The sequence below is a fragment of the Fusarium falciforme genome, chromosome 12 (assembly GCF_026873545.1).
Source record: "Fusarium falciforme chromosome 12, complete sequence".
Lineage (NCBI taxonomy): Eukaryota > Fungi > Ascomycota > Sordariomycetes > Hypocreales > Nectriaceae > Fusarium > Fusarium falciforme.
In genome coordinates this window covers 343,798-364,461 of record NC_070555.1, presented here as the reverse complement: position 1 = coordinate 364,461, position 20,664 = coordinate 343,798, and the positions used below count along the sequence as shown (strand labels likewise).

General features: G+C 50.3%; 6 protein-coding genes across 6 annotated transcripts; 2 read left to right on the top strand and 4 right to left on the bottom strand.

Annotated features, from left to right (window-relative positions):
* Nucleotides 1-921: 921 nt before the first annotated feature.
* Nucleotides 922-1,702, bottom strand: NCS54_01385800 (ABM domain-containing protein; the record flags this gene model as incomplete). Its single annotated transcript, XM_053159028.1, has 2 exons — nucleotides 1,510-1,702; nucleotides 922-1,403 (listed from the first exon to the last, which is right to left on the bottom strand). The coding sequence occupies exons 1-2, from the start codon at nucleotides 1,694-1,696 to the stop codon at nucleotides 922-924; spliced, it is 669 nt and encodes a 222-aa protein (XP_053015003.1). The 5' UTR covers nucleotides 1,697-1,702.
* An 875-nt stretch (nucleotides 1,703-2,577) lies between these two features.
* Nucleotides 2,578-3,768, bottom strand: NCS54_01385700 (Hypothetical protein; the record flags this gene model as incomplete). Its single annotated transcript, XM_053159027.1, has 1 exon — nucleotides 2,578-3,768. One exon carries the CDS (start codon nucleotides 3,766-3,768, stop codon nucleotides 2,578-2,580), a length of 1,191 nt encoding a protein of 396 aa, XP_053015002.1.
* A 2,500-nt stretch (nucleotides 3,769-6,268) lies between these two features.
* NCS54_01385600 (Hypothetical protein) lies at nucleotides 6,269-6,946 on the bottom strand (the record flags this gene model as incomplete). Its single annotated transcript, XM_053159026.1, has 1 exon — nucleotides 6,269-6,946. The coding sequence occupies one exon, from the start codon at nucleotides 6,944-6,946 to the stop codon at nucleotides 6,269-6,271; it is 678 nt and encodes a 225-aa protein (XP_053015001.1).
* Nucleotides 6,947-8,058: 1,112 nt separating this feature from the next.
* Nucleotides 8,059-11,523, top strand: NCS54_01385500 (Hypothetical protein; the record flags this gene model as incomplete). Its single annotated transcript, XM_053159025.1, has 4 exons — nucleotides 8,059-8,747; nucleotides 8,798-9,108; nucleotides 9,461-10,153; nucleotides 10,202-11,523. The coding sequence occupies 4 exons, from the start codon at nucleotides 8,059-8,061 to the stop codon at nucleotides 11,521-11,523; spliced, it is 3,015 nt and encodes a 1,004-aa protein (XP_053015000.1).
* A 1,485-nt stretch (nucleotides 11,524-13,008) lies between these two features.
* Nucleotides 13,009-15,318, top strand: NCS54_01385400 (Protein kinase domain-containing protein; the record flags this gene model as incomplete). Its single annotated transcript, XM_053159024.1, has 4 exons — nucleotides 13,009-13,263; nucleotides 13,315-14,217; nucleotides 14,270-15,049; nucleotides 15,100-15,318. The coding sequence occupies 4 exons, from the start codon at nucleotides 13,009-13,011 to the stop codon at nucleotides 15,316-15,318; spliced, it is 2,157 nt and encodes a 718-aa protein (XP_053014999.1).
* On the bottom strand, nucleotides 15,236-19,740 carry NCS54_01385300 (Protein kinase domain-containing protein; the record flags this gene model as incomplete). The annotated part of the gene is made up of 8 exons (XM_053159023.1): nucleotides 15,236-15,390; nucleotides 15,434-16,179; nucleotides 16,228-17,038; nucleotides 17,089-17,447; nucleotides 17,599-17,601; nucleotides 17,843-17,865; nucleotides 17,925-19,094; nucleotides 19,144-19,740. The coding sequence occupies 8 exons, from the start codon at nucleotides 19,738-19,740 to the stop codon at nucleotides 15,236-15,238; spliced, it is 3,864 nt and encodes a 1,287-aa protein (XP_053014998.1).
* Nucleotides 19,741-20,664: the final 924 nt, after the last annotated feature.

Below are 20,664 nucleotides of genomic sequence, written 5' to 3'. Positions count from 1 at the left end.
GCAAGTAACAAACTCTGATAGACGCCTGATAGCCCTATCCTTTATACTTGAAGCTGAGGGTATCCACTCGTCAACTGATGAATGGGTCCAACTATCAGATCATCCCAACATGACATCCACAATCATGCCACGAACCCGCATAAAAACAAGCAGGAACCGGATGATAACTATCCTTATGTGGCTCTACAATTCCGAGACATTCCCGATTTGTCGGTAAACATAGATGCCGACCCAGAACAGCGGTAAAGCCTTTGAAGCTATTCCCCTTGCAGGTAGCCCAAGGTGACATCACCTCATCGCCTCGCCGTGGGTGGATAACCATTCGATGTCCCTTCAAGGTCAGGACATCATGTCAGTGTCACCCAGGTGTTGCGTGGCGGATAGTCGGGGACTAGGGGCCGTTCTTCAAGGTAAGACCAGGCTATATATCAAACCACTTCCATATCGCCGCCCGTCAGTTGATCCACTAAAGGTACGGAATGGTCCGAAGGCACAGTCGGACGGACTTCCGCCGCCGGACCTGCCCATTACTATCGAGTAGCTTGGTCTCATTTCCTCGACCTGGGAGGCTAGGTGAGACTTGAACTTTTGGGCTTCAAGGTCCAAAGAATTATGAATGAGCGCTATTGTATATGGCCATTGAAATGTAGAGTTGATGCAAAGGAGACGTGGGTAGGAGGATGCCAGGCACTGTGTTCGGGACAACAACTACAACAATGACGTGAACAGAGACTGGTAGTGGAAGTGATTTGGCCTGCACATTACCAGAAACGGTTTCTTTTCTATAGTCGTGCCAACTAATATGTTTCTATCCGTTCTCGCTAAGTTAAGCAAGTAAGATCTTTCTGTCATGATGGAGTCGTTTGAAAGATAGTTGTTGAGTCTTTCCAGCTCTCGCCCCAGGTTCAGTCACAGCCAAGTTTAGAAGTTAGCGACGAAACCCTCGTCTGCCTTGGCTCCAACTCTTTGCAGCTCATGGTTGGCAATCAGAGACGTGCTAAACTCTCTAGCAAGGCCAGAATTCTCCCAGCCCGTAACCAAAACGAAACCTTTGCCTGCACTTCCTCCCAATGCCTGGTGCTCAACGTCTTCAAGCAACCACCCTGTTGCCGCTGCCTTGAACCCTTTCAGGCTCCTGAGCGAGTGGACCATTTCGAGAGCCGATGCGTCGACTGCCGCAGCATCGACAGAAGCCGGGAAGTAGAACTTCTGGATGACGGTCGGAGTGCCTTTGAAAGCGGCGGCCGGTGGAGACAGGCTTAACTCTCCTTCCGCCCCGTAGACATTGAGCATGGCATGTTTTAGGTTCGGAGGCCCGGCCAAGATGGTGCTCACTTTTTCCAAGAAAGGGCCATATTTGGGAGATTCGGTCGCTGCTTGGTGAGCCTCGATGCTCTCCCAGTCTGGCTCATTGTCAGCGCGACAAAAAGGCGAAAGGGAGATGGTAGAAGTTGCGGAGCTCCTCGTCTACCCCGGCGAAAGACACGACGAGTGAGGGAACATTCTTACCCACAATCTCCACCATGGTATTGGTGTTCTTTTCATCGACGCTGTAGAGGGAGCTGCGAAACCCCTCAAAGGAACTCAATGTCTTGAGGCAATCTCTCCAGATGCGGCTCCCTTCAGACTCAGGATCTACCAAGTTTGCTCCTGGTACTAACGAGAGCACTGCAAATTCGGTCGTGGGTCTGGCCATGCTTGCTTGGGATAGAATGGTACGTGTGTTTAAATGGGCATGTCAGAGAAAGGGAGAAAAGTGAGGGTGTTCAAGATGCTGACCATGTCGCACAGTAGTACAGTACGTGGCATTTGTCCCCCTTCGTGACCCCTTGTTGTCTGCATGTCTCGGGGGGTCGAGGCGCCCCGTCGGAAGGGGCGGTCCGAGACTGGATATCTTGCGGACCGCTTCCGACGAACTCGGCAGGATGGAGCGGCAATAAATGTCCTGAAAAAATCACGATAAATCCTAGTCTATATGAGCGCTTGCTCGTAGTAAGTCTATGAAGTAAGAAGAAATAAAGCTACCATGTTTCTTATATTCTCACGACCACACCCCTCTATAGCTGATGCCCTTGAAGTGAAAGCTATCGTGCCTTTGCCGCGCAGAAATACCCACTGTCGGGTAAGTACCCAGGCCAGTTAGTAAGGTACAAATAATCATGATAAGGGGGAAGTTCTGACCAACCAACCATCGACGATAACAAATAGCTCTGGCCCCAGTGACGGTCATTCGTTAGACCTCGTCCCAGAATCTGTGATTATGGGGTACCTGAATATCACCCTCAGTGACTAACTTGAGTTGGCCTTTCATGTTCATATTGCCGACGCATTGCGCCCTATCAAATTATCTTGGACATGTTGCGTTTCCACCGCCAGCGACTTTTCGGCAAGATGGAGACTGTCATCTATCACTTTATTATCGCACCAAAGGGAAAAGTGATTCAATAGTTTAGCACTCGACGTTTAACAAGAACTAACCCCGGAACCCCGCTAAATATCAAGACGTAACAAAAACACATTCCGATAGAGTACATGGAGTGACCAGTAACCAAAAAAGCAGCACAAATCCATCAAATCCTACATGGTTGGCGGCCTCGGGGGGCGGATGTCGTTGTATCGGGGTTGGGAACGATGTTCCTTCAGATACTCCTCCAAAAGCAACGTTCTTATTGCCGCATCCCTGACTGCCACATCGCACAGTTCGTCAAGAGTACGCGGATCCAAGAAATATGTCGTCGTGATCTTCTCTTGCTTCAGGAACCAGCCAGACCACCACGTGGGACGGTCGCTTTGGAAGTAGCACACGTCGATTTCCTCGATTCCTTTCGTCAGCCCCAGAGTTTTGTACTTTTCGATGAGGTCAGCCAGCCTCGCGTCGACGTCAGAAAAGGCGTAAGTAGCTTTTTCAACCAGTGGGAGGTAAACGTCCGAGATCAAGGGGAGTAGTTCCTTCTCAGCGTAGCTTATTGCGTCGAGTGTCCCTTCAACCCACATTCTGTTGGGCATACCATTGGCAAAGGGACTAACGGATTGAGATACCTCGATGAGTAAGCCTCGAACTTCAGGTAGTAGTCGTCGCAGCTCGCGACCAATCCGCTGAAGGATTACAAGGGTCTCAAGGTTGTGCTCCTCGATGACAGTGAAGACTCTCTTGATGAGCTTGGGCGTCAGGGTTTGATTGGCTCTTTGTTTAAGTCGGCCATTATCGGTCTCAGCCAATGCGTTGAGGAGAGAAGTAGCGGCCCCTCCAGCAATAAGAAAAGGGGCCATATCCTCAAAGGAGTCTTGGTCCTTAACAAGAGCCTTGACTCTAGCCTCGCAGTCCTTCACCCGGACAACGAGGTTGGTTGGTAGAGGTGGCAATGAACGAAGACCTCCTGACCAGGATGCGAAACCTCCCCTGATGGTGTTGAGCTCCTCCGAGAGACCATAGAGAATGAGTCGGGGTTGTGCAGGTACAGGCCCGCTCACTTCAAAGGGAGTCACTAAAGGGAGTAGCGTATTTTCGTGTTTATCATAGATCGAACGGATAGGCTCCCAGAAGGTGAAAGGTGCGGTTCGATTATGTGCGGACTGTGAAACCCATGCCAGATTGCCTTGGGGTAGCAACGGGATAAGAGGCAAGAGAAGCATGATAAATAGGACTGCCAAGTGTGTGAGATAGTGAAGAGGCTTTGCGGCTCTTGAGCCTGTGGGAGGACTGGGAGGCGTGAGTTTGTCGTCTTCAAGCGGCGACGAACATGGCTGGGTAGGCCTGGCAAAGGCCATGACCGGGGAGAGCTTAGTATCATCTGCCCAAAGGTCAAGGGGCCTGTACCCGGTACATGGGTGTGGAGGAGGATGTATAGGCGTCCGAGATAAAGTGGCGGTATCACCAACAAGATGAATCTGAGTATCTTCAGAAGGACATCAGTTACGATGAACACAGAGTTGGATAGCGTGAAGTTTGGTAGGAGGTGGTCCCATAGATACGGGGATCTGAATGCAGTGACAGTGCAGAGTAGCAGCCGATGGGTCTTGGTGGTATTCCAACAGTGGCTCGGGAAAAGAGGAAACCGATGGCGTCGCCATGGCAGGATGTGGAGGCATGGGATCAGGCTCAAGGCTCTCTTGGTCGTCGTGATGGCTCGAACTTGACAGTGGGCCTGGGGCGATGAGGGAAGTTGGAGCTGACGCAAAAAGGGAGGTTGAACTGGGGACCAGGTCTCGATGCGAAGAAGAGATCCGCTGTTCTTGCTTTACCGCTCGGTGAGCTGAAGATGAACGATCCCTGAAGGCTGAGGTGCTTGAACCGTAGGCGGAGCGTCGGACTGAGGGAGTGCCATGCTGCTCTTCATCGGCATCACAGTATTCCGAAGATAATCTGGACAGTGCGTCTCGCGTCATAGATCTCGTCCGGGGTGGCATATTCTGACTTGCAGTAGATGAGTTGATCCGATGAAACAGGGAAGGCAGGGAAATGTTAGAGGTAATAAAGACAAGAGAGACAGTTGGCGATGAGTCTTCAGGCTCAGCAATTGCAAGCAAAGCGAGTGGAGGAGACACAACTAACAAAAAGAGGTGAAGGAAGAAGAAGTGGGCAGCAGACGGGTTAACTGACAGGCGGACCGGCTATGAAGAACAAAGAAACTAAGTTGGGCACCTAAGGAAACAGACATGGCTGGTAAGACGTCACACAAATCGTGGTTTAAGCTTTGGTCACCAATTTTGGAACAAACAAATGTTTATTAAGTTGTAAAACTTCTCTGCATTATGTCCTTGTACAGGAGACATAACTGCATTCACAGCCATTTCGAAATGGTAGCTGCTTGAGAAGACGTTGGTACCCTCTTGATCCATCACTTCGCGGTCCGGGCTGCCGGTAGCTAAGCTTGTAAGACTTTCCAGAGCAAGTGCCCAGTGCACTTTACCGGTATTGTAGAGACCGCCAACATGGAAAGTTCTCCAAAGATTAGGTTGATCGCCCCCCATAGTGATCTCCAGTAGCGCTCAGGGCGGGGAGGGAGAAGTGTTAATGACGGCGCCACTCAGATAGCTCGTGCGGTCGTACAGACATTGGGGTAGCACGCAAAGGTGGAGTTGGAAATGCATGGCATTGATCTCTCTCAAGGGGTTAGCTAAACCAACTCCCATCCCGCCAACTCTCGCTCCTATTTGTTGAGCCTTGTATCTCGCCCATAGTCACCGTTGTGCTCGCTCATGCCCTACATTATCGCTTTCTCTGGCTCTGCTAACCTCGACGTCGTCCTTCTCTTGCCTGGATCTTGAGCTCCTTGAAGATCCTGAGATTCTCCTCCGTGAGAATATCGTTGCTGCCCCCATTCTCCTCTCGCCTCCACATCCGCTTCCCCATGTCGTCACCTCGACTTTCCTTTTCGTGTTTGGCCTGCGCTTTCAGTTTTTGCAGGGCTTTAAGATTAACAGCAGTCAGGATGTCTTTAGTCTGCTGCTGTACCTCGTCTTTCATCACGGCCTGCTTCGACTGCTCCTGTCCAGTAGCGCTGGGCATGGGTAGGCGGGGAGTCGATGATCGTTTGCTTGGATGCCGAGGCATGACGTCTTCTACAGCGATTCTGTCATCCTCGGCTTCTGGGGTGATACAGATAGATTCCGGAAGGGGAATGGGGATAGGGGTCGATAGTGGCTGATCACCGTCTGAGTATGGATCAACTGCTCTTCAGGTGTCGCCAATGGAGGGGAGTGTTCAAACTGATGATGAAACTTGTCAGAAAAGCTAGGCGTGTAGGGTCCAAACTTACTTCTTGTGCATCCTGATCCTGTTCGCAATGACTTTCGTCATCTTCCTCTGTATGTTCGTCTTTGAGAGGAGTCCACCACCGCGCGAGCCACCAAGTCCTTTGAAGTCCTGCGGAAACTCTGAAGTGCGGATGTTCATTTGAGGAGGTCGAGAAGGTTGCCTTTCAACAATCTCTGCATACGGCAACATCGACAAATTAAGCCGCTCTGCATGTTAATCTGCTGCATCAAGTGTTTTATGGAAGGCTGGCGAAGGAGGCTTATCAAGAAAAGGTGGTTCTTGGCGCACAGACTGTACAGCGGCAAGGTGTGTCTCTTGGACGCAATAGCAACTTGGGAAATAATCAAGTGGTTTAGCGGATCAACCCTTCACTTCCCATCGTTTTGCCCAATTGCATTATTCTTCATATATTGACTAGTAATCTTTGAGTCTCGTGGGCTGGCCCTTCATAACCTGTTCCTCCTTTCCCGTCGGCTTGTAGTGTTAATGAGGAATGGGCAGTAGATTGTCCTAAAAGCGCCCTGCGTCGCCCCCAATCGTCCAAGTTGGGCCAGTCAGGTTATGACGGCGAAAGATTTCTACCGCGTCGTTCAATGACCACTTCGTCCAGTCGGCATCAGCATGGCGTCCGTACCATTCCGTAGCAAAATCCCAAATCTGCTCAACTGGCCGCACATCGCCCTTGGGGACTCCCCTAGTGGAACACCACTCGTCCACCTCAGCTTCGTCACGGAACAGTAACTGGACCGAGCAGGTATATATGACGTTATCCCAGGCATTTCGCATTGGGACTGGAAAGTGTACAACGTAGCCCTTGTCCAACAGCTTTCCATCTTCGACGGTGAGGGTCACTTCATCGCCGATAGCACCGAGTCTTGTCGTGAGACTCGCAGTGCCGCCTGCTAGCTTCATCACTCCAAGGGAGCACCAGGCGCAGTTCCCCCACCATTTGCGCTCCCCTGATGTGACAATGCAGGTCGTGGGCGCTGCTGAAAACGGGTGGGCAACCCAGACCTCGTCGGAATGTGGGTGCAGCACAACCCCATGGTAGTCTCCCAAAGCTTTGAGGCCCTGTCGTGCAGTGGCTTCACTGCATTGGAAACGGGTGGCGATCTCGTTGACAGTTGGGGGACGTTGGTTGGTAAGGAACGAGGAGATAATGGCTTCATGTAGACTTGAATTGTCCATGATGCGAACGCGGAAGAACCACTGCGTTCAAATGTCGCAAGGGACTGGTATGGTGCGAGGAGGCAGTGCTTTGTGAAAATAAGGCGAAGAGAGGATGGGGGACGTTTGCTTTATAGTAGGTACAGTAGGTTGGTAGGTAGTGTCATTAGGCTGGAGCAGCGCCAGTGTGCTGCGGCCGCTGAAGAGTGTCACGTTAAGGGCGTCAATGACATGTGTGGGTAGGTAGGGAGAAGACAGGCTAGTGCAAAATTTGGGCCTTTCTGTCGGATGCCTATTTAACGGTGTTTTACATGTTAAGTTTCAATGCCACCATGTATTGAAAACTGTGTCCTTTGCTATTGTGGGTGATGGTCCCGTCTCCTTTGGAGACGGTATTAATAATCACAAGAATGGCACTCCTTCTATATACACCTGGCCATAAAGCCTGAGGGATAACACACAAGATACGAATTTGGCTCATATCATATGCATATTTATTCGAATTCGATGCAACAAGCTCAAACGGATTACCGCCCTTTTCCCTGAAGGATTAGCGCAGATGGTGTTGAGTTGAAGGCTGGTATGAGATGAGGTCGATTCGCACACGTGTAAGATATGACCTCCGGCCCTATAATGCCACCAGATATGCTTCCTTTTTTATTTCTTTCGGAATGCACCAATTCCAGAGCCGAAAGGCATGGCAGGCGAACTAGCTCAATTGCCGAACCTGCCTCAATCATCATAAAGACACCAAAGCCAGCTTATCACACAGCGAGAAGGCCACAAGCGTGCTGACCAACAACATTGGGTGACTGTGTCTTGGCATTTCGAGGAGCGTGCTTTTTCGGCAGCCAATGACAAGAGAAAACACATTGGTGATAACCCAGCCTGGTGGCAGCTCCAAGCCACGTAACCTCATTTTCAGCTTCAGCTTATTCCTCACTTGCGACTCAAACTTACTACCAGCAACGTCCTTCTACTTAGGCACCTTACGAGTTCATCTTCTCTTCGAAATAAATACACTCATTCTCCCGTTTCTAGACTGCACGTGGTTAATAAATATATATGTAAGGCTCTGCTGACCTACGACATGAATGAATGCTGAACAAATCAGCACTAAAAACGCCCTCGCCATGCATCCTCATGAGCATAACGGGTTTTGCAAGCGTTGCTTCGATGTGGGGTCAGTCAACGCTCAGGGTGGACACGATATGGCCTCGGAATGGCCAGTTGATAAATGTTACAGACACGACTCAGAAGGCTTTGACCTTTTGGATCCTCCCTATGAGGCAGTCAAGGACCTCGATGTCCTGGAAGGCATCGGCCATACAGGAATGACAATATCCATCATTCCCGCCCTAACTCAATCCGAAAAACACGATTCACAGAGCCGCCTCCAGGAAATTCAGTCCAAAGCCGCTACAGGATCGACTCTTAGTAAAGTAGCCTGTGGCTCTTCCATCGCCACCCTTCCCGAAGACTCAGGATATGGATCAATTGCTGAAAGAACCTTTTCTTTCAATTTTATAACGCAAGAGGGAGCGGGAGAGATGGCACTGATACACAACACAGCCGCTGATGACGATGACAAAACCACGTACTCGAAAGCAACCAACGAGGATCCCACCCAGACGCGTGATTTTGTGCACGAGTTGGCCAGCGATATTTACGGGAAGCTGGGGCCTACTATTAATCCCGAAGATTGGCCACTTCTATCAAGGACGCTCCCTGACCTTCTCAAAGCCCTTGCTATCAAAATTGGTAGCAGTGGCTACTCGCAGGCCCACCGAGACGTCATGTACCTCATACATAAGGAACACCAGTATTTGCGCTCCCCCGTCCCAGTCTGCCAAATCTGACTGTTGCTTCCAGAAACATTGTCGACAAAGTTCAGAACCTGATAATTTGCCCGCTGGAGGATGCTGAAGTGCCAATTTGTGCTGATGTTGACAATATGTCACTGCGAGACAAGATGGACTTGTGGGATCAAATGTTATCTGTCGACGAGGACAAAACCAGTCACGGCGAGTTGTTTCAAAATAAGGCCGATAACGACTCCAGCACAATTGCCTCATTCATGTACAAAAAGATGGTCCTTGAAAGCAAGGGCTATGACTGGCTGATTCAAAGTCTCAAGACAGAACTCTTACTCGAACGGGACGAAACTGCTTCCTTGAGCGATGGTACATCAATCCGACGACAGATTCTTTCCATGCTTCCGTCCGGGGATATCAGCAAACGAATATGCCCAACCAATCACCATGTCGTGTTTCGCATCCCCACGCCATCGATCAATCATCTGCGGTCGGATCGAATCGTGGTTACTTCAAGTTCTTGCAATCTTCAGTTGACACGGATTTCAACATATGTGGACCAGACCTGGCCATTGTTTGGCAGGAAAGTGCTCTCTGCAATATCTTTTCTTGGGAACATATTCCAAGGTTGGGGCCGTTGCACAAGTTGGTTCTCAAGTAAGACAGTCTTACTCGTCCTTCACCCCCCTAGCATTTAAGTTGCGAGCTAATGACCCCAAAGCCGTTCTGGGCGACGAAACGGAACTTTTAACACTTGCCGGACGGTCACATTCGCTTGTCAGCCTCGTTGGGCCGAGTTACTCTATCGCAGAAGTTGGGGAGCAGATTGCCTGGCTTGTGGCTGCTACCTCTGAATACTCATCTTCTGGCGATGGCGGCGTCATCCTCGGCATCCCCTCAATTTCCATGACCGGCACATTTCACTGTAACTCTTATCCAGCCACATGGGCAAGCTTCGAGTCTCTTCAGCCACTATCCAGTACTATCTCAGACACGGGAGCCTTTGTCGCTGTCGAAATAGAAGTTCTTGGGAGTAAGAAACTTCTCCAAGGAAAGCCAGCAGCATTTTGGGGTCGCTTGCTGGGATATTCATCTGGTCCTCCAATTATCCAGAGATATCCGACGGCTCGGAGACGGGAAGGGTGCCCAGGCCTTGAACTGTCCTATGACATGTTGCAGGTTGCACGAAGCACCGGTTTCGGTCAAAGTACCGCCCTCAAAGAGTCCTTTGCTGCCCTTGTTCTAGCAGGAGCATCTAAAGGCGTGTTCTACTGGCACGAACCGCACTCATGTAGATGCTCCACTGAGCTCTTCTTGGAAGCCCACGGAGACAGCATCCCCTCGCAACCGCCTAGCGATGCCTTGAAAGGCGCTCGGCATGTCATCTGCGACTGTGAGCTTTACATGGAAACGGGTGAGCACCATCCCTCTCAAGTCTTTTATTTGCTAATATCTTGGATAGAAGGCGATACAACCCCCTCGGCATCCACGTCTACCTCCAGCACCTCTTTAACTGGTGTCATTTTATCTGTGTCAAGCGATTCCGTAAACATCATCCAGCAGGATCGTGTGGGCCCTGGATTTTGCTTCTTCAACAATGTGCTTCAGCATATAGTCAAAGGCTATCTCCGTCAGGCACCTAGCGATGGCGCAACTTTTGCAGGCAACGCGAAAGCATTACCCTCTGGAACACATTCATCCACCTCGAATGGCGACTCTTCAAGGCAAAGCATGCCTTACAAACGACGCCGCGAGAACAAACACTCCAGGGGTGATGAGGATGAGAACAACCTTCAACCAAGGAAAAGACTCAAGGGCCCGCCATCTCATTCTTTGGAAAAGCCAAGATTTTTGGCTTGCCCATTCTGGAAACTCGATCCAAACAAGCATTGGGAGTGCTTTTTGAAGAAGCTCACAACGGTCAGTTATGTCAAGCAGCACTTGAGTAGACGACATACCCCTGCTCTCTATTGTCAGACGTGCTTCGCCATTTTTGACGACGAGGCCCTCCTCGAAAGCCATATCCTCAGCAGATCCTGTGAACGAGATCCTCTGGAAAGTTTGGAAGGTATCTCGACAATTCAAAGCCGCAAGCTCTCCCAGAAGTCCAAAGGGACGACCGAGGAGCAGTGGTATGCCATCTGGGACATCCTCTTTCCAAGCAAGTCACGACCACTGAGTATCTACATCGACTCTGACCAGTCAGCAGACTTCGTTCTCCTGCGAGAGTTTAGTCAGAGAGAGGGTGTTTCTATTCTTCACGACAGGATTCGGGCAACAGGGCGAATATTGAGACCAGACGTGCCAGAGCAAGAGGTGAGGGACATACTTCGCCAAGCGCTCGATTCATTCTTCGACTATTACCGCATGAACGTAGCCCCGGTCCCAGCGGAGCCTCCGCAGACTAGAAGCCGTACATCGGGTGACTCAAGGCCGCAAGGGGCCATGGCAGACAACCGAAGCACAGACAGCGGGGTGATACTGACTTCTCACTCCTCTCATGGCTCCCGTGCCGACGACCAGGCGATCACATCGATGCCAGAGGACAACAATGCAGGAACGCCGGCAATAGAAGCCATCGAGTCAGCGACCCAAGCTCAAACGGACCCCGTTGGTTCCTTACAAGTACTGGAAGCCTTCAACACGGATGTATCGGAGGACTGGGGGATCTTGAGAGAAACGGAGAGTGTTTTCGGAGGGGCCAACTTGGACGAGCTATACGATAGGTTGATTGTTCAAGGTGGTGTGGCGGAGCTTGATGGGGGCCTGGATGCCGAAACATGAACAATAGATGGGTTCAATATGTTCTTTGCTATAGTTAAAGCCCGGCCCTTGATGGGTTAACTGAGCCAGAAGACCGAACAATAGACGGTACGTAGAGGCCACCATGATTAGAGGACTCAGGTCGCGGCTTTCCACGGGCAGGTTAGCAGTATAGGCATTTCAGGAAACTTTCTTCTCTTAACCCAAGCATTACATGTTGAAAGACCATTTCTTGAAAAATGCCATGAGAACAAGATCGATCAAGTATTGAGTAAACTAGTTTCTGAGAAGTGAAAGTGCCCCTTGCGAAGCGTTGCTATGCTCATGGCTCTAAAACAGGAGAACGAATGAAAAATCTCATGACGCTAAATAATCCAAATTCCACCCAAATATCATAACTCATGGCAGTATATATCGTAAATGAAGGTCGTTTCTCATGGGCGTTGTGCCGTGATGATAACAAGACGAGTCGGTTGACATTCTCGTCTCGAGGTGGAAGGAAATGGGACCATGCAAATTGTGCGATTGTAGATTGCAGGTTGAAACGTATGTAAGAGATGAAATATCTCGATGTAGGTGTTGTGATGGGTCACATGCACAACTGAAGTTCGTCGATGGAGAGTCTGCGTGGCGCGCGGACGCTGTAAATGTCATGGATTCTCTGAGGACAATATGTTAGATGGCGCATCACATCTGCCGGGAGTGGGATGTACTTACGTGAACCTCATAGTTTCCTTCGTTGAACGTTTTCTTCAAGAAGGTGACAAGTTTTGTAGGGTCGATCCTCCTGCCGTCAACATCCTGAAAGTCGTCGACATCGTCGTAGGGCGTCGTGTCGGAACCGCTGGTGTTTGTCGATTTGAGCGGAGGACGCTCACTGCCGCGAGACATTGTTGCTGTGATGCTTGGCTCTGTTGTTGTTGCTAGGATTAAGTTCTAAAGGACTAGGCAGCGTTTGTAGGACTTTTATCGTTCTCAGCCACGGTGGTGAGGCAGCTCATGGGCTCACGTGTATTCGGGGAATGGTCCCTATTCGGGAAATGACTTTGCCATCGTGACGCGCAACGCGAAGTGGAAAAAGGGCTGACCTATCATTCTTGCTCAGCCACACTCGGTGGTCCCGTCGAGAGGCACAAGAGCTCAGCTTATTGGTTATACTGGTTCAACCATGAGCCACCCTGCTGGTCCAGAGCATCGATTGGTCAACTGAGGCTGTGCTCTCACACTTACCCCTGCCTCGGTGTCACTACTCCGAGACTCCGTACAGGGGTCCTCGAGAGCAATGACCCCCTGCGCCTCGAGTCTCGAGTCACCAAATGTCTCACTCCCTCCCAATGAGAGTCCGCCTTGCCAGGCTGAGAGGGCAGCTGAGCCTGTCGGATTACCGCAGCCTGATTGCAAATACCCTTTAAATTACAGCGCCCCCTTGCGACCGACTGGTTGCCTCGGAATTCCCGGTAAATTCTCGATCGGCCCATCCTTGCCTTGTCTTGCCTTGCTGTCGCCATGAGAAGCTCCCACGACAACCCCGGTCCTGCAGGCGATGCACTGCTAGAGGTGCCAGCACAGCACTCCCAATCAAGTACAGACAACGATGGACAACCTGTATCTCGGCGGAGCACTGCTTCCTCGACATCGGATCTAGAACCGTTGACAGACTCGGACTATGAGTATGACTTTCCTCCGACCGGAGTCATTATCCACATTGAGGGGACACCTCTCAACAACCAGCCTCAGATTCAAGAGTCAGACTCTGAATTAGTACGTATTTTTAAACCTAATGCACTTGCAAGTCAATTAATGACAGCTTAGAGAGACATCTCAAGACCTTCATCACCCAATCTCTACGACAAACGCACCAACAACGACATCGCCCTCGCTTCAATAAGAGGCAAGGGATTACCGACTCTCAGCCCCGATCAGCAGCCGGTTCTACCGACAGACCACAGCGAGGTCTCCGATCTTGGCGATGGCCTTGACGATACCAAGCCGGAGGAGAGGTTGTGCGAGTGGCAAAAGGATCGCCACCCGGAAGCTGCGCTACACGACCTGCTACTAGCCGAGTATCGCAAACCGCAGGCGGGGAGCAAGGGATTCATCCCCAGGGGCCATATCAGGCGGGTTCTTCAGGAGCGCGACGTGAGACAGGAGATTGCGGAGGCATTGTCTGGGCCTTCCGGGCCATCACAGGCCACCTTGGCCAAGGCCAATGAGTACACGCGACTGATCTGTAACCCTTCGCCTCACAGACGGTCCAGGCACGGAAACAATTCGAAACCCGAGTCCTATCTCAAGATCTTTGCCATTTTAGTGCTCATAGAAAGAGTCTCATCCATTGGCGATTTCATCAAAGAGGGGGTTGATGACAGTGCGCTCCCCTTACGAAGAGTCGAGGTCAAGTCGGCGAGAGTACCAAGATTCGAACTACGACCGCGACCCCAGGATTCGAGTCGTCTTGCCTGCTTCAGAAGGTGGAACCAAGTGCAGCTCATGCAGTTTGATGATTGGCAATGGACTGTCATGGCACCGTTCTTCTCTCGTGCGGTAGACGGCAAGGTTATGAGATATCGGTTTCCGGACTCTACTATTCTGCCGTTCTCAAAGGAGAAGAGACAACCCGGGGATCTTCTCCAAGAACAAGAGTTTGAAGGAGGGTTTGGCAAGGTTTCCAAGGTGTACATCCATCCAGAACACCACAACTTCTACGATGGCAAGGTATGTTACCTCACTCTATTCCCCGGTTTTTTCCCATTCTAACAACTCGCAGACAAACGACTCTGCCTTTGCTATCAAAAAGCTCAAGTCAAGAAGTCTGGAAAAGTACAAGTCCGAGTTCAACATGCTCGCCACATTCTCCAAGACCGAAGACCCTCACCTGGTCCCTCTAAGAGCTGCATATCGTCTTCGCAATGCCTGCTACTTCATCTTCGACTGGGCCGATACAGACTTGTCGCGGTTCTGGACCTTTACGGAACCCAGGCCGCCGTTTAATAAGGATACTGTGCTTTGGGTAGCCAAGCAGTGCTATGGGCTTGCGAATGGTCTGCAGACTATTCATCGCTATGGAAGCATTGAGCAGAGTGCATACCAGTCTTCGACGACAGCTGATTACGGGGCTGCTCCTGGTAGGAAGCTGTACGGTAGGCACGGGGATATTAAGCCCCAAAACATTCTCCTCTTCAAAGACCCCGAAGACCCCGAGGGTAGAGGCATTCTCAAGATCTGCGACTTTGGACAAGCAGAGCTTCATTCAGCTCACAGCAGATCCAACCGACCAAACACGGACGTCGCCATCTCTCTATTCTATCGGCCGCCCGAGTGCGACATCAAGGGTGGCACGATCAGTCGGTCATATGATATCTGGACATTGGGCTGTCTGTATCTCGAGTTTGTTGCTTGGATGCTAGGTGGCTGGAGTCTAGTCACAATTTTTGCTCGACAGAGGGCAGGACCTGATATTCCTTGGGCTCCTCAGCTTAGAGAGCATCTCTTCTTTGACCGGTTAGATGAGGGCAGATCAGCCCAGGTCAAGCCATGTGTAGGCGAGGTAAGCATACACCTTTTCTCACTCATGAGCTTTTACTAACTATTGTCCAGTTCATCAACTGGCTTCATTCTCACGCCAAGTGTAGTGATTTCATCCACGACTTTCTTGATATCATTGAGAAGGAGTTACTAGTGGTTGAAACCGCTGATGCCGATGGCCTCAAGCGCTTGGGGTGTGGACCGCTTGCTACCAAGCTGAAGAGGTTGCATCAAAAGTGTCTAAGTGTCCCAGGTTACGCAGACGAGCCGAATCCGGTTCGTTCTGGGTGAACGGGGAAATAGAACTGGGGGCTGCACGCATAGCTGGCTCAGTGATAGATATCGCGGGTCTAATGATACCATCTAGACGTACATAAAATAATGAAACCAAGCCTCCACCCCTAACAAATTCCAATGTCAGCTGCCGGCCGAGTAAAGTCGATCCAGCTTCCTGGCACCTTGCCAGCTCCCACTCTCTCACACACCCATGGTCCAGAAGACAGCTTAGGAGACACGAGAAGAACAAAGTGAAACTTCTCCTCAGCTCGACCTGAGCCTTTGTTTCTCCCAACAATGACGCAGAGCACCTTTCGTGGAGTTCCTTCGTGATCAGAGACTCTGTCGTAGAACTCCTCGAGATCATCACCGTGGCCAGGGACAAGTTCATTGGCCTTGGCTCTGATCTCCATAGTTCTACTTTGTTCGTCCTTGAATGTCAAAGTGTGTCTTAGAGGAGATTTGAGACTTGTTTCCCAATCCACCGTGTCGAACGGCACCGGAATGTAATCCATCTCACCCTTAACAGCCATCCAAGACCAAGAAGGCACTTGTTGTCTATCCGCCGGAAACAGGATCTTCTCCATAGAAGTCACAGTCACAGCCCGTCTCCACAGCAAGCCTCGGTGGAAGAGACTCTTGTCGTCTAGAATGCCGAACTTGCCGTTGCAGACGAAGCCGCGACTAAGTCGCTGCTCTAGACCATTCATTGCTACTCCTCTATCTTCAGGTTTGGAAAAAGCTAGTCGGGAATAGGTCTTATAGAGATCTTGGTAATAGAGGATCTTTTCGCCGTGAGACGTGTCTCGGTCGGCCCGAGGGGAGTGGATGGCGATTTCGGGGAAGTTGGGATCTCCAAGAAAAGCTGCAAGCTCACTGTAACACAGTCAGCGACATGACATTTGAAACGAATAAGGGGCTCACTTTTTCATGTGCGTTAGAGTCTCGCATCGAACGCCGTTGCCGCACTCCCAATAGATCTGCTTATCAGTGAAGAAGATGGTCCGACGAGCCAAGACTCTTTCCTGAAGAACCCAGCCCCTCTTGTTCAATGGTCCTTCAAGAACATCGGCGTTAAAGTCATCCAGGAATTGACAGACATAGAATGGCGGGTCTCGGCCGTTTCTGAATGTCGCAAAACGTCTCGAATCAGATTCAAGCCTGTTCTTGAGAAACCCATCCCATTGATCTCTGGCACAGCTCGCAGCGATGACACAGTAGGCAGAACTGAAGACATCTTCCATTTTCTGAGACTCGGTGTTGAAATCACCATCTGGGCCTTGAATGATGCAGATGGAGTCTATCCAGAGATATCGAATGCCCATGTCACGAGTCATGGTGACGGCATCCTTGAAGGTGTCTGGGAGCTTGTAGAAGTCGATATTGTTGAGATGGGCGGCGTAATTCTGGGTCGTGGTTCGGAAATGGTTGCTGGCGGTAGGGTCTCCCCACTGATGAGACAACGCGATATACTTGAGGTTTTCGGTCTTGTCATCGGGCTGTGTCTCGTACAACTTGATCTTGGAGCCAGGCTGGCCAATGTCGATGAGCCTGGTTGGCAGTTGAAAAGCCTTGCGACTCCCAGGTCCGTCCTTTTGAGGCAATCCTCTGCACTTGGGATGGTTCTCGTCACATTCTTTTATCCAAGTGTTGATCAACCTAATCTGATATGGTGTTCTTGCCAATTCAGTTACTTGTGGGATCCCGACCTGCAGTGAGGCCGGCAGATTCAGGCCTTGCACACTGTCAGTGTATGGGATCACATAGAAGATAGGGAGAAGTTACCGGGGCCACTGCAGATAGAGAAGACAGGAGGGTCACTCTCGTTGAGCTTCACCACCGAATCAATCCTATCAAATCTAGCCGAGGGAGAATAGCCTTCAAGATACTTGCAGGCCTCCCACCTCATGCTACAGAACTGACAGTCCTCTTGGCGCACTTTGAGCTCTGAAAGATCATCCTCGATGTGAAAGTCCGTTGCCCAAAAGTTGAGGTCCTTGCAGCTGTCGCAGAGTTGCTCGGTTTTTCCGTGAGAGAAAGGCTCGAGTGCAGGGCTATCTCCTGCGTCGATAATTTTGAAGGCGAAATCGTTGTCAACAAGATAATCCCAGACATGAATGTCTAACTGTATAATGATTGATGAGCTAAAACCCCATTTAAGAAGTCAGGGGGGGTACATACGTTCTTTGACCCGTTAGTTAACTCTCAGCTATCGCTGAAGGAGATATTTACCCGCTGGTTTTGAAAATATCAGTCATTGCTTTCTATTGAGGGATATGAGTAAGAGGGACTTACGTGCTTAACAAGTTAGCAACCACTTCTCTATGATTGAAAGTGAGGCATGAATCGCGAGTGCAGACACAACCGGGCATATCTTACAGACTGCAATCACATATAGGTCAGAATCAACATTATGGTAAGCGGTAGCTTGTCTCACATACTGCAACATCGATTAACTTGTGATCTATTCAAATCCTGGACACGCTGACTTACATTCTATGGTTGCGAAAACACCCATGCCTTATTAGCACGTATTCACCACTTCTTGGGATAACATACGGGCTAAGTCGTTAGGGTCAGTCTGTCTGTAATATGACTGCCTTCATCAAGATTTCACTTACATGGCCTCTCATTTGTGCAATTGGCCTTATCAGCTGTTTGATCCGCTTCCTTAGCCCAGCCGAGTCCGGATGCAGGGTGCTCGACGATTGCTGCGCGTAAAGCGATGGCGGTGGTGCATTCTCTCGGTTTCTATCTGTGAAAAGGTAGTAATGGTCCTCTTTGGCATTACCTACGATAAGATCCAAACGCTCCCTGAGAACCTGTGCCGTAGCGCGATATCGTGGCCTCGACTCGCTCAAGGAAACCCATCTACTTGTAGGTCGCTCTCTACTGCTTGGGAGATCAACTATGAGCAGTTTGGTCTTGACGATATGAAGGAGGTCTCCAATCGCTGTGTTGCGTGTGCAGCTTCTGGAGAGCTCTCCAAACCGCTGTACGATGAGAGGATGGAGCTGAGCCTTGCTATCGGATCCGATGATGTAGTATGGTGGCTCCAGATCGTACATGGATCCCCACTGGTTCTTGATGTTGTACTCGTGGATTGATTCGTTGAAACTCTTCAAGGCTTCCTTTCCTTGCAAAAGCCAGACGAGAAACTGGAGGAAGATGCAGCCCATAGACCAGGTATCGTAAAGGCGGGACATGGCAGGAGTCGTGTTGAGTTTCGGTGCTCCGGCTTCAGGTGGTTCATATCGAGACGTCCCGTATCTAGAGCTAGTTGCATTCCTTCGTAGACGAGTCTGAACTTGATGATACTTGGCAAGACCCATGTCTGCAATTTTCATGGTTCCAATTCGCTTGGGGTCGCCTGATTTGAAGATCAAAATGTTGGCGGGCTTCAAGTCACCGTGCCTGATGCCGCCTGATGGCGAGGCAGGACGGCCCTCGCTTTCAACCGGGACGTTCTTGTCGTCATAGTTGTGAAGCTTCTCAAGGGCCGCCGCAAGTCCACGCAGTTGCTCAAAGACATCCATAAGAAAATCCGGGCTGAGCTTTGGACTACTCTGCCAAAAGTCTTCGAGGCTGCCAGCATCGGCCCAGGGGAAGAGAAAGTAGTGCATCGACCCTTTCTCGATGGCGGCGAGACATGGGATAAGGTTTTCGTGTTCGACTTTACTGCTTCTAGCAAGCGCCAGGGCCTCAATGTCATAGGCTTTTTGGACATCGCCTTGCAACAGTTGACTGGCTTTGATCTCCTTGACCGCAATATTGGTACGAGAGCCATTTCGCTACAAGACGTGTTAGGAACAACGATACCACTAAGAGAACATTACTTACCTTGAACAGCTCATCGTCCATATGGGCCCGGTGAACAGTGGCTTCATAGACATCGCCAAAGGTGCCTCCCTTGAAGGCACTGCTAACACGCTCAAGGGGAAGTATAGCGCTCTCCTGAAGTGAATGCATCAATTGTGGTTTGGTGAAGACCGGCACGAGAAGGCCCCATTGGTCCGTTAGGAATCCTTCCTTTCGGACTGCGTTCCATAGTCTCCGCCCCTTGAACGCAGCCGACATGAGGTCAGCATGACGGTCTGGTAGCACTGGTAGCTTGTCATCGTCAAATCCCACGTCTTGAAATGTCTTGATGGCGTTGTAAAGGTCGAGTCCGCTGAGTTGCGCAAGGATAGTGATTGTAAAGACCTTTTTCGCTCGAGTTACGATAAAGTCGATCAGATTATCCAACGACTCTGGATCGATGGGGATATCGCTGAGCTCTTCTCGAATAGAAGAAGGAGTGATGAGTCGCTCAACCGAACCCTCGGGCAAGTACTTTTGTTCGCGGTCGGTGCTGATCTTGCTCCTGACATAGCTCGCAACGATACAATCAGCGAGGGGTATCTCACTCTCCGTCGCCGTTATCGATCCGTCCGACATTTTGCTTCCTTTACCCTCTGATGACGAGTCCAAGATGGCCCATCGAGTCCTACGAGCTCAATCAAGTCCTGAAATCGTAGCCTGGTCTGAAACTCGAAGTTATTGTGGGGGACATTGGAGGATGCACGAATAAGGGCTTCAGGTAACCAGGCACAAGGACAGGGTAAGCAATGTCACCCCGCACGCTAGACCTGGTCGAGTCGTCAGCTGGAGCCTCGTCGACTGTTTGGGAGATGCCGTTAACCGGATTGGCCTGGCATGATTGAGAGCTTACAATACCTCTCCTTGATTGCGCGGAGGCCAGAAGCTTCGCGTTTCTTACTGCTGTGTTATCCTGTTGGGCTGCTCTAAAGGCCCCTTGTTCTCATTGATTCTTTTGAGTAGGTGCCTAAGAGATGGAGGTATCCAGCCCGTCGCATACGGGGATCTAAACCAATCATGGTTGGTCTCACACCAAAATTAACCTAGGGCCAGATCAATGTGATACGAAAGGATCACCAGCAGCTGATAGTGTACTAACAGTGGGGCAAGCACCTATGGATGCCTTCGCCCCATCAAGATATCACCCAGGAGTACCATGAGTTGATCGAAGTTATGACACAAAAGACTCGATATAGAAACTATTAACATCACTTTAATACTATGGTAGGGAAAACTCAGCCGTAAAAAAAGTATCTGGTTTGCGCAACATCCAGGTACACAAGGTAGTGAAGGCTAGTTGGGCCCGAGCATGTAAAAGGCATCGGCTTGATAATTGTCCTCAGCTTAAATAACGAATGTAGCCCAAAAGTATCCAAAGTTCTATAAAGCGAGTGTCATAAAGAAGTGTAATTAAATATTATCCGATTACATCCACAGGAGCGCAAGGGGACAACCCAAGAAACAGCAAGCGACTGCTTTTTGAGACTGCGAGGATCCCCTGCA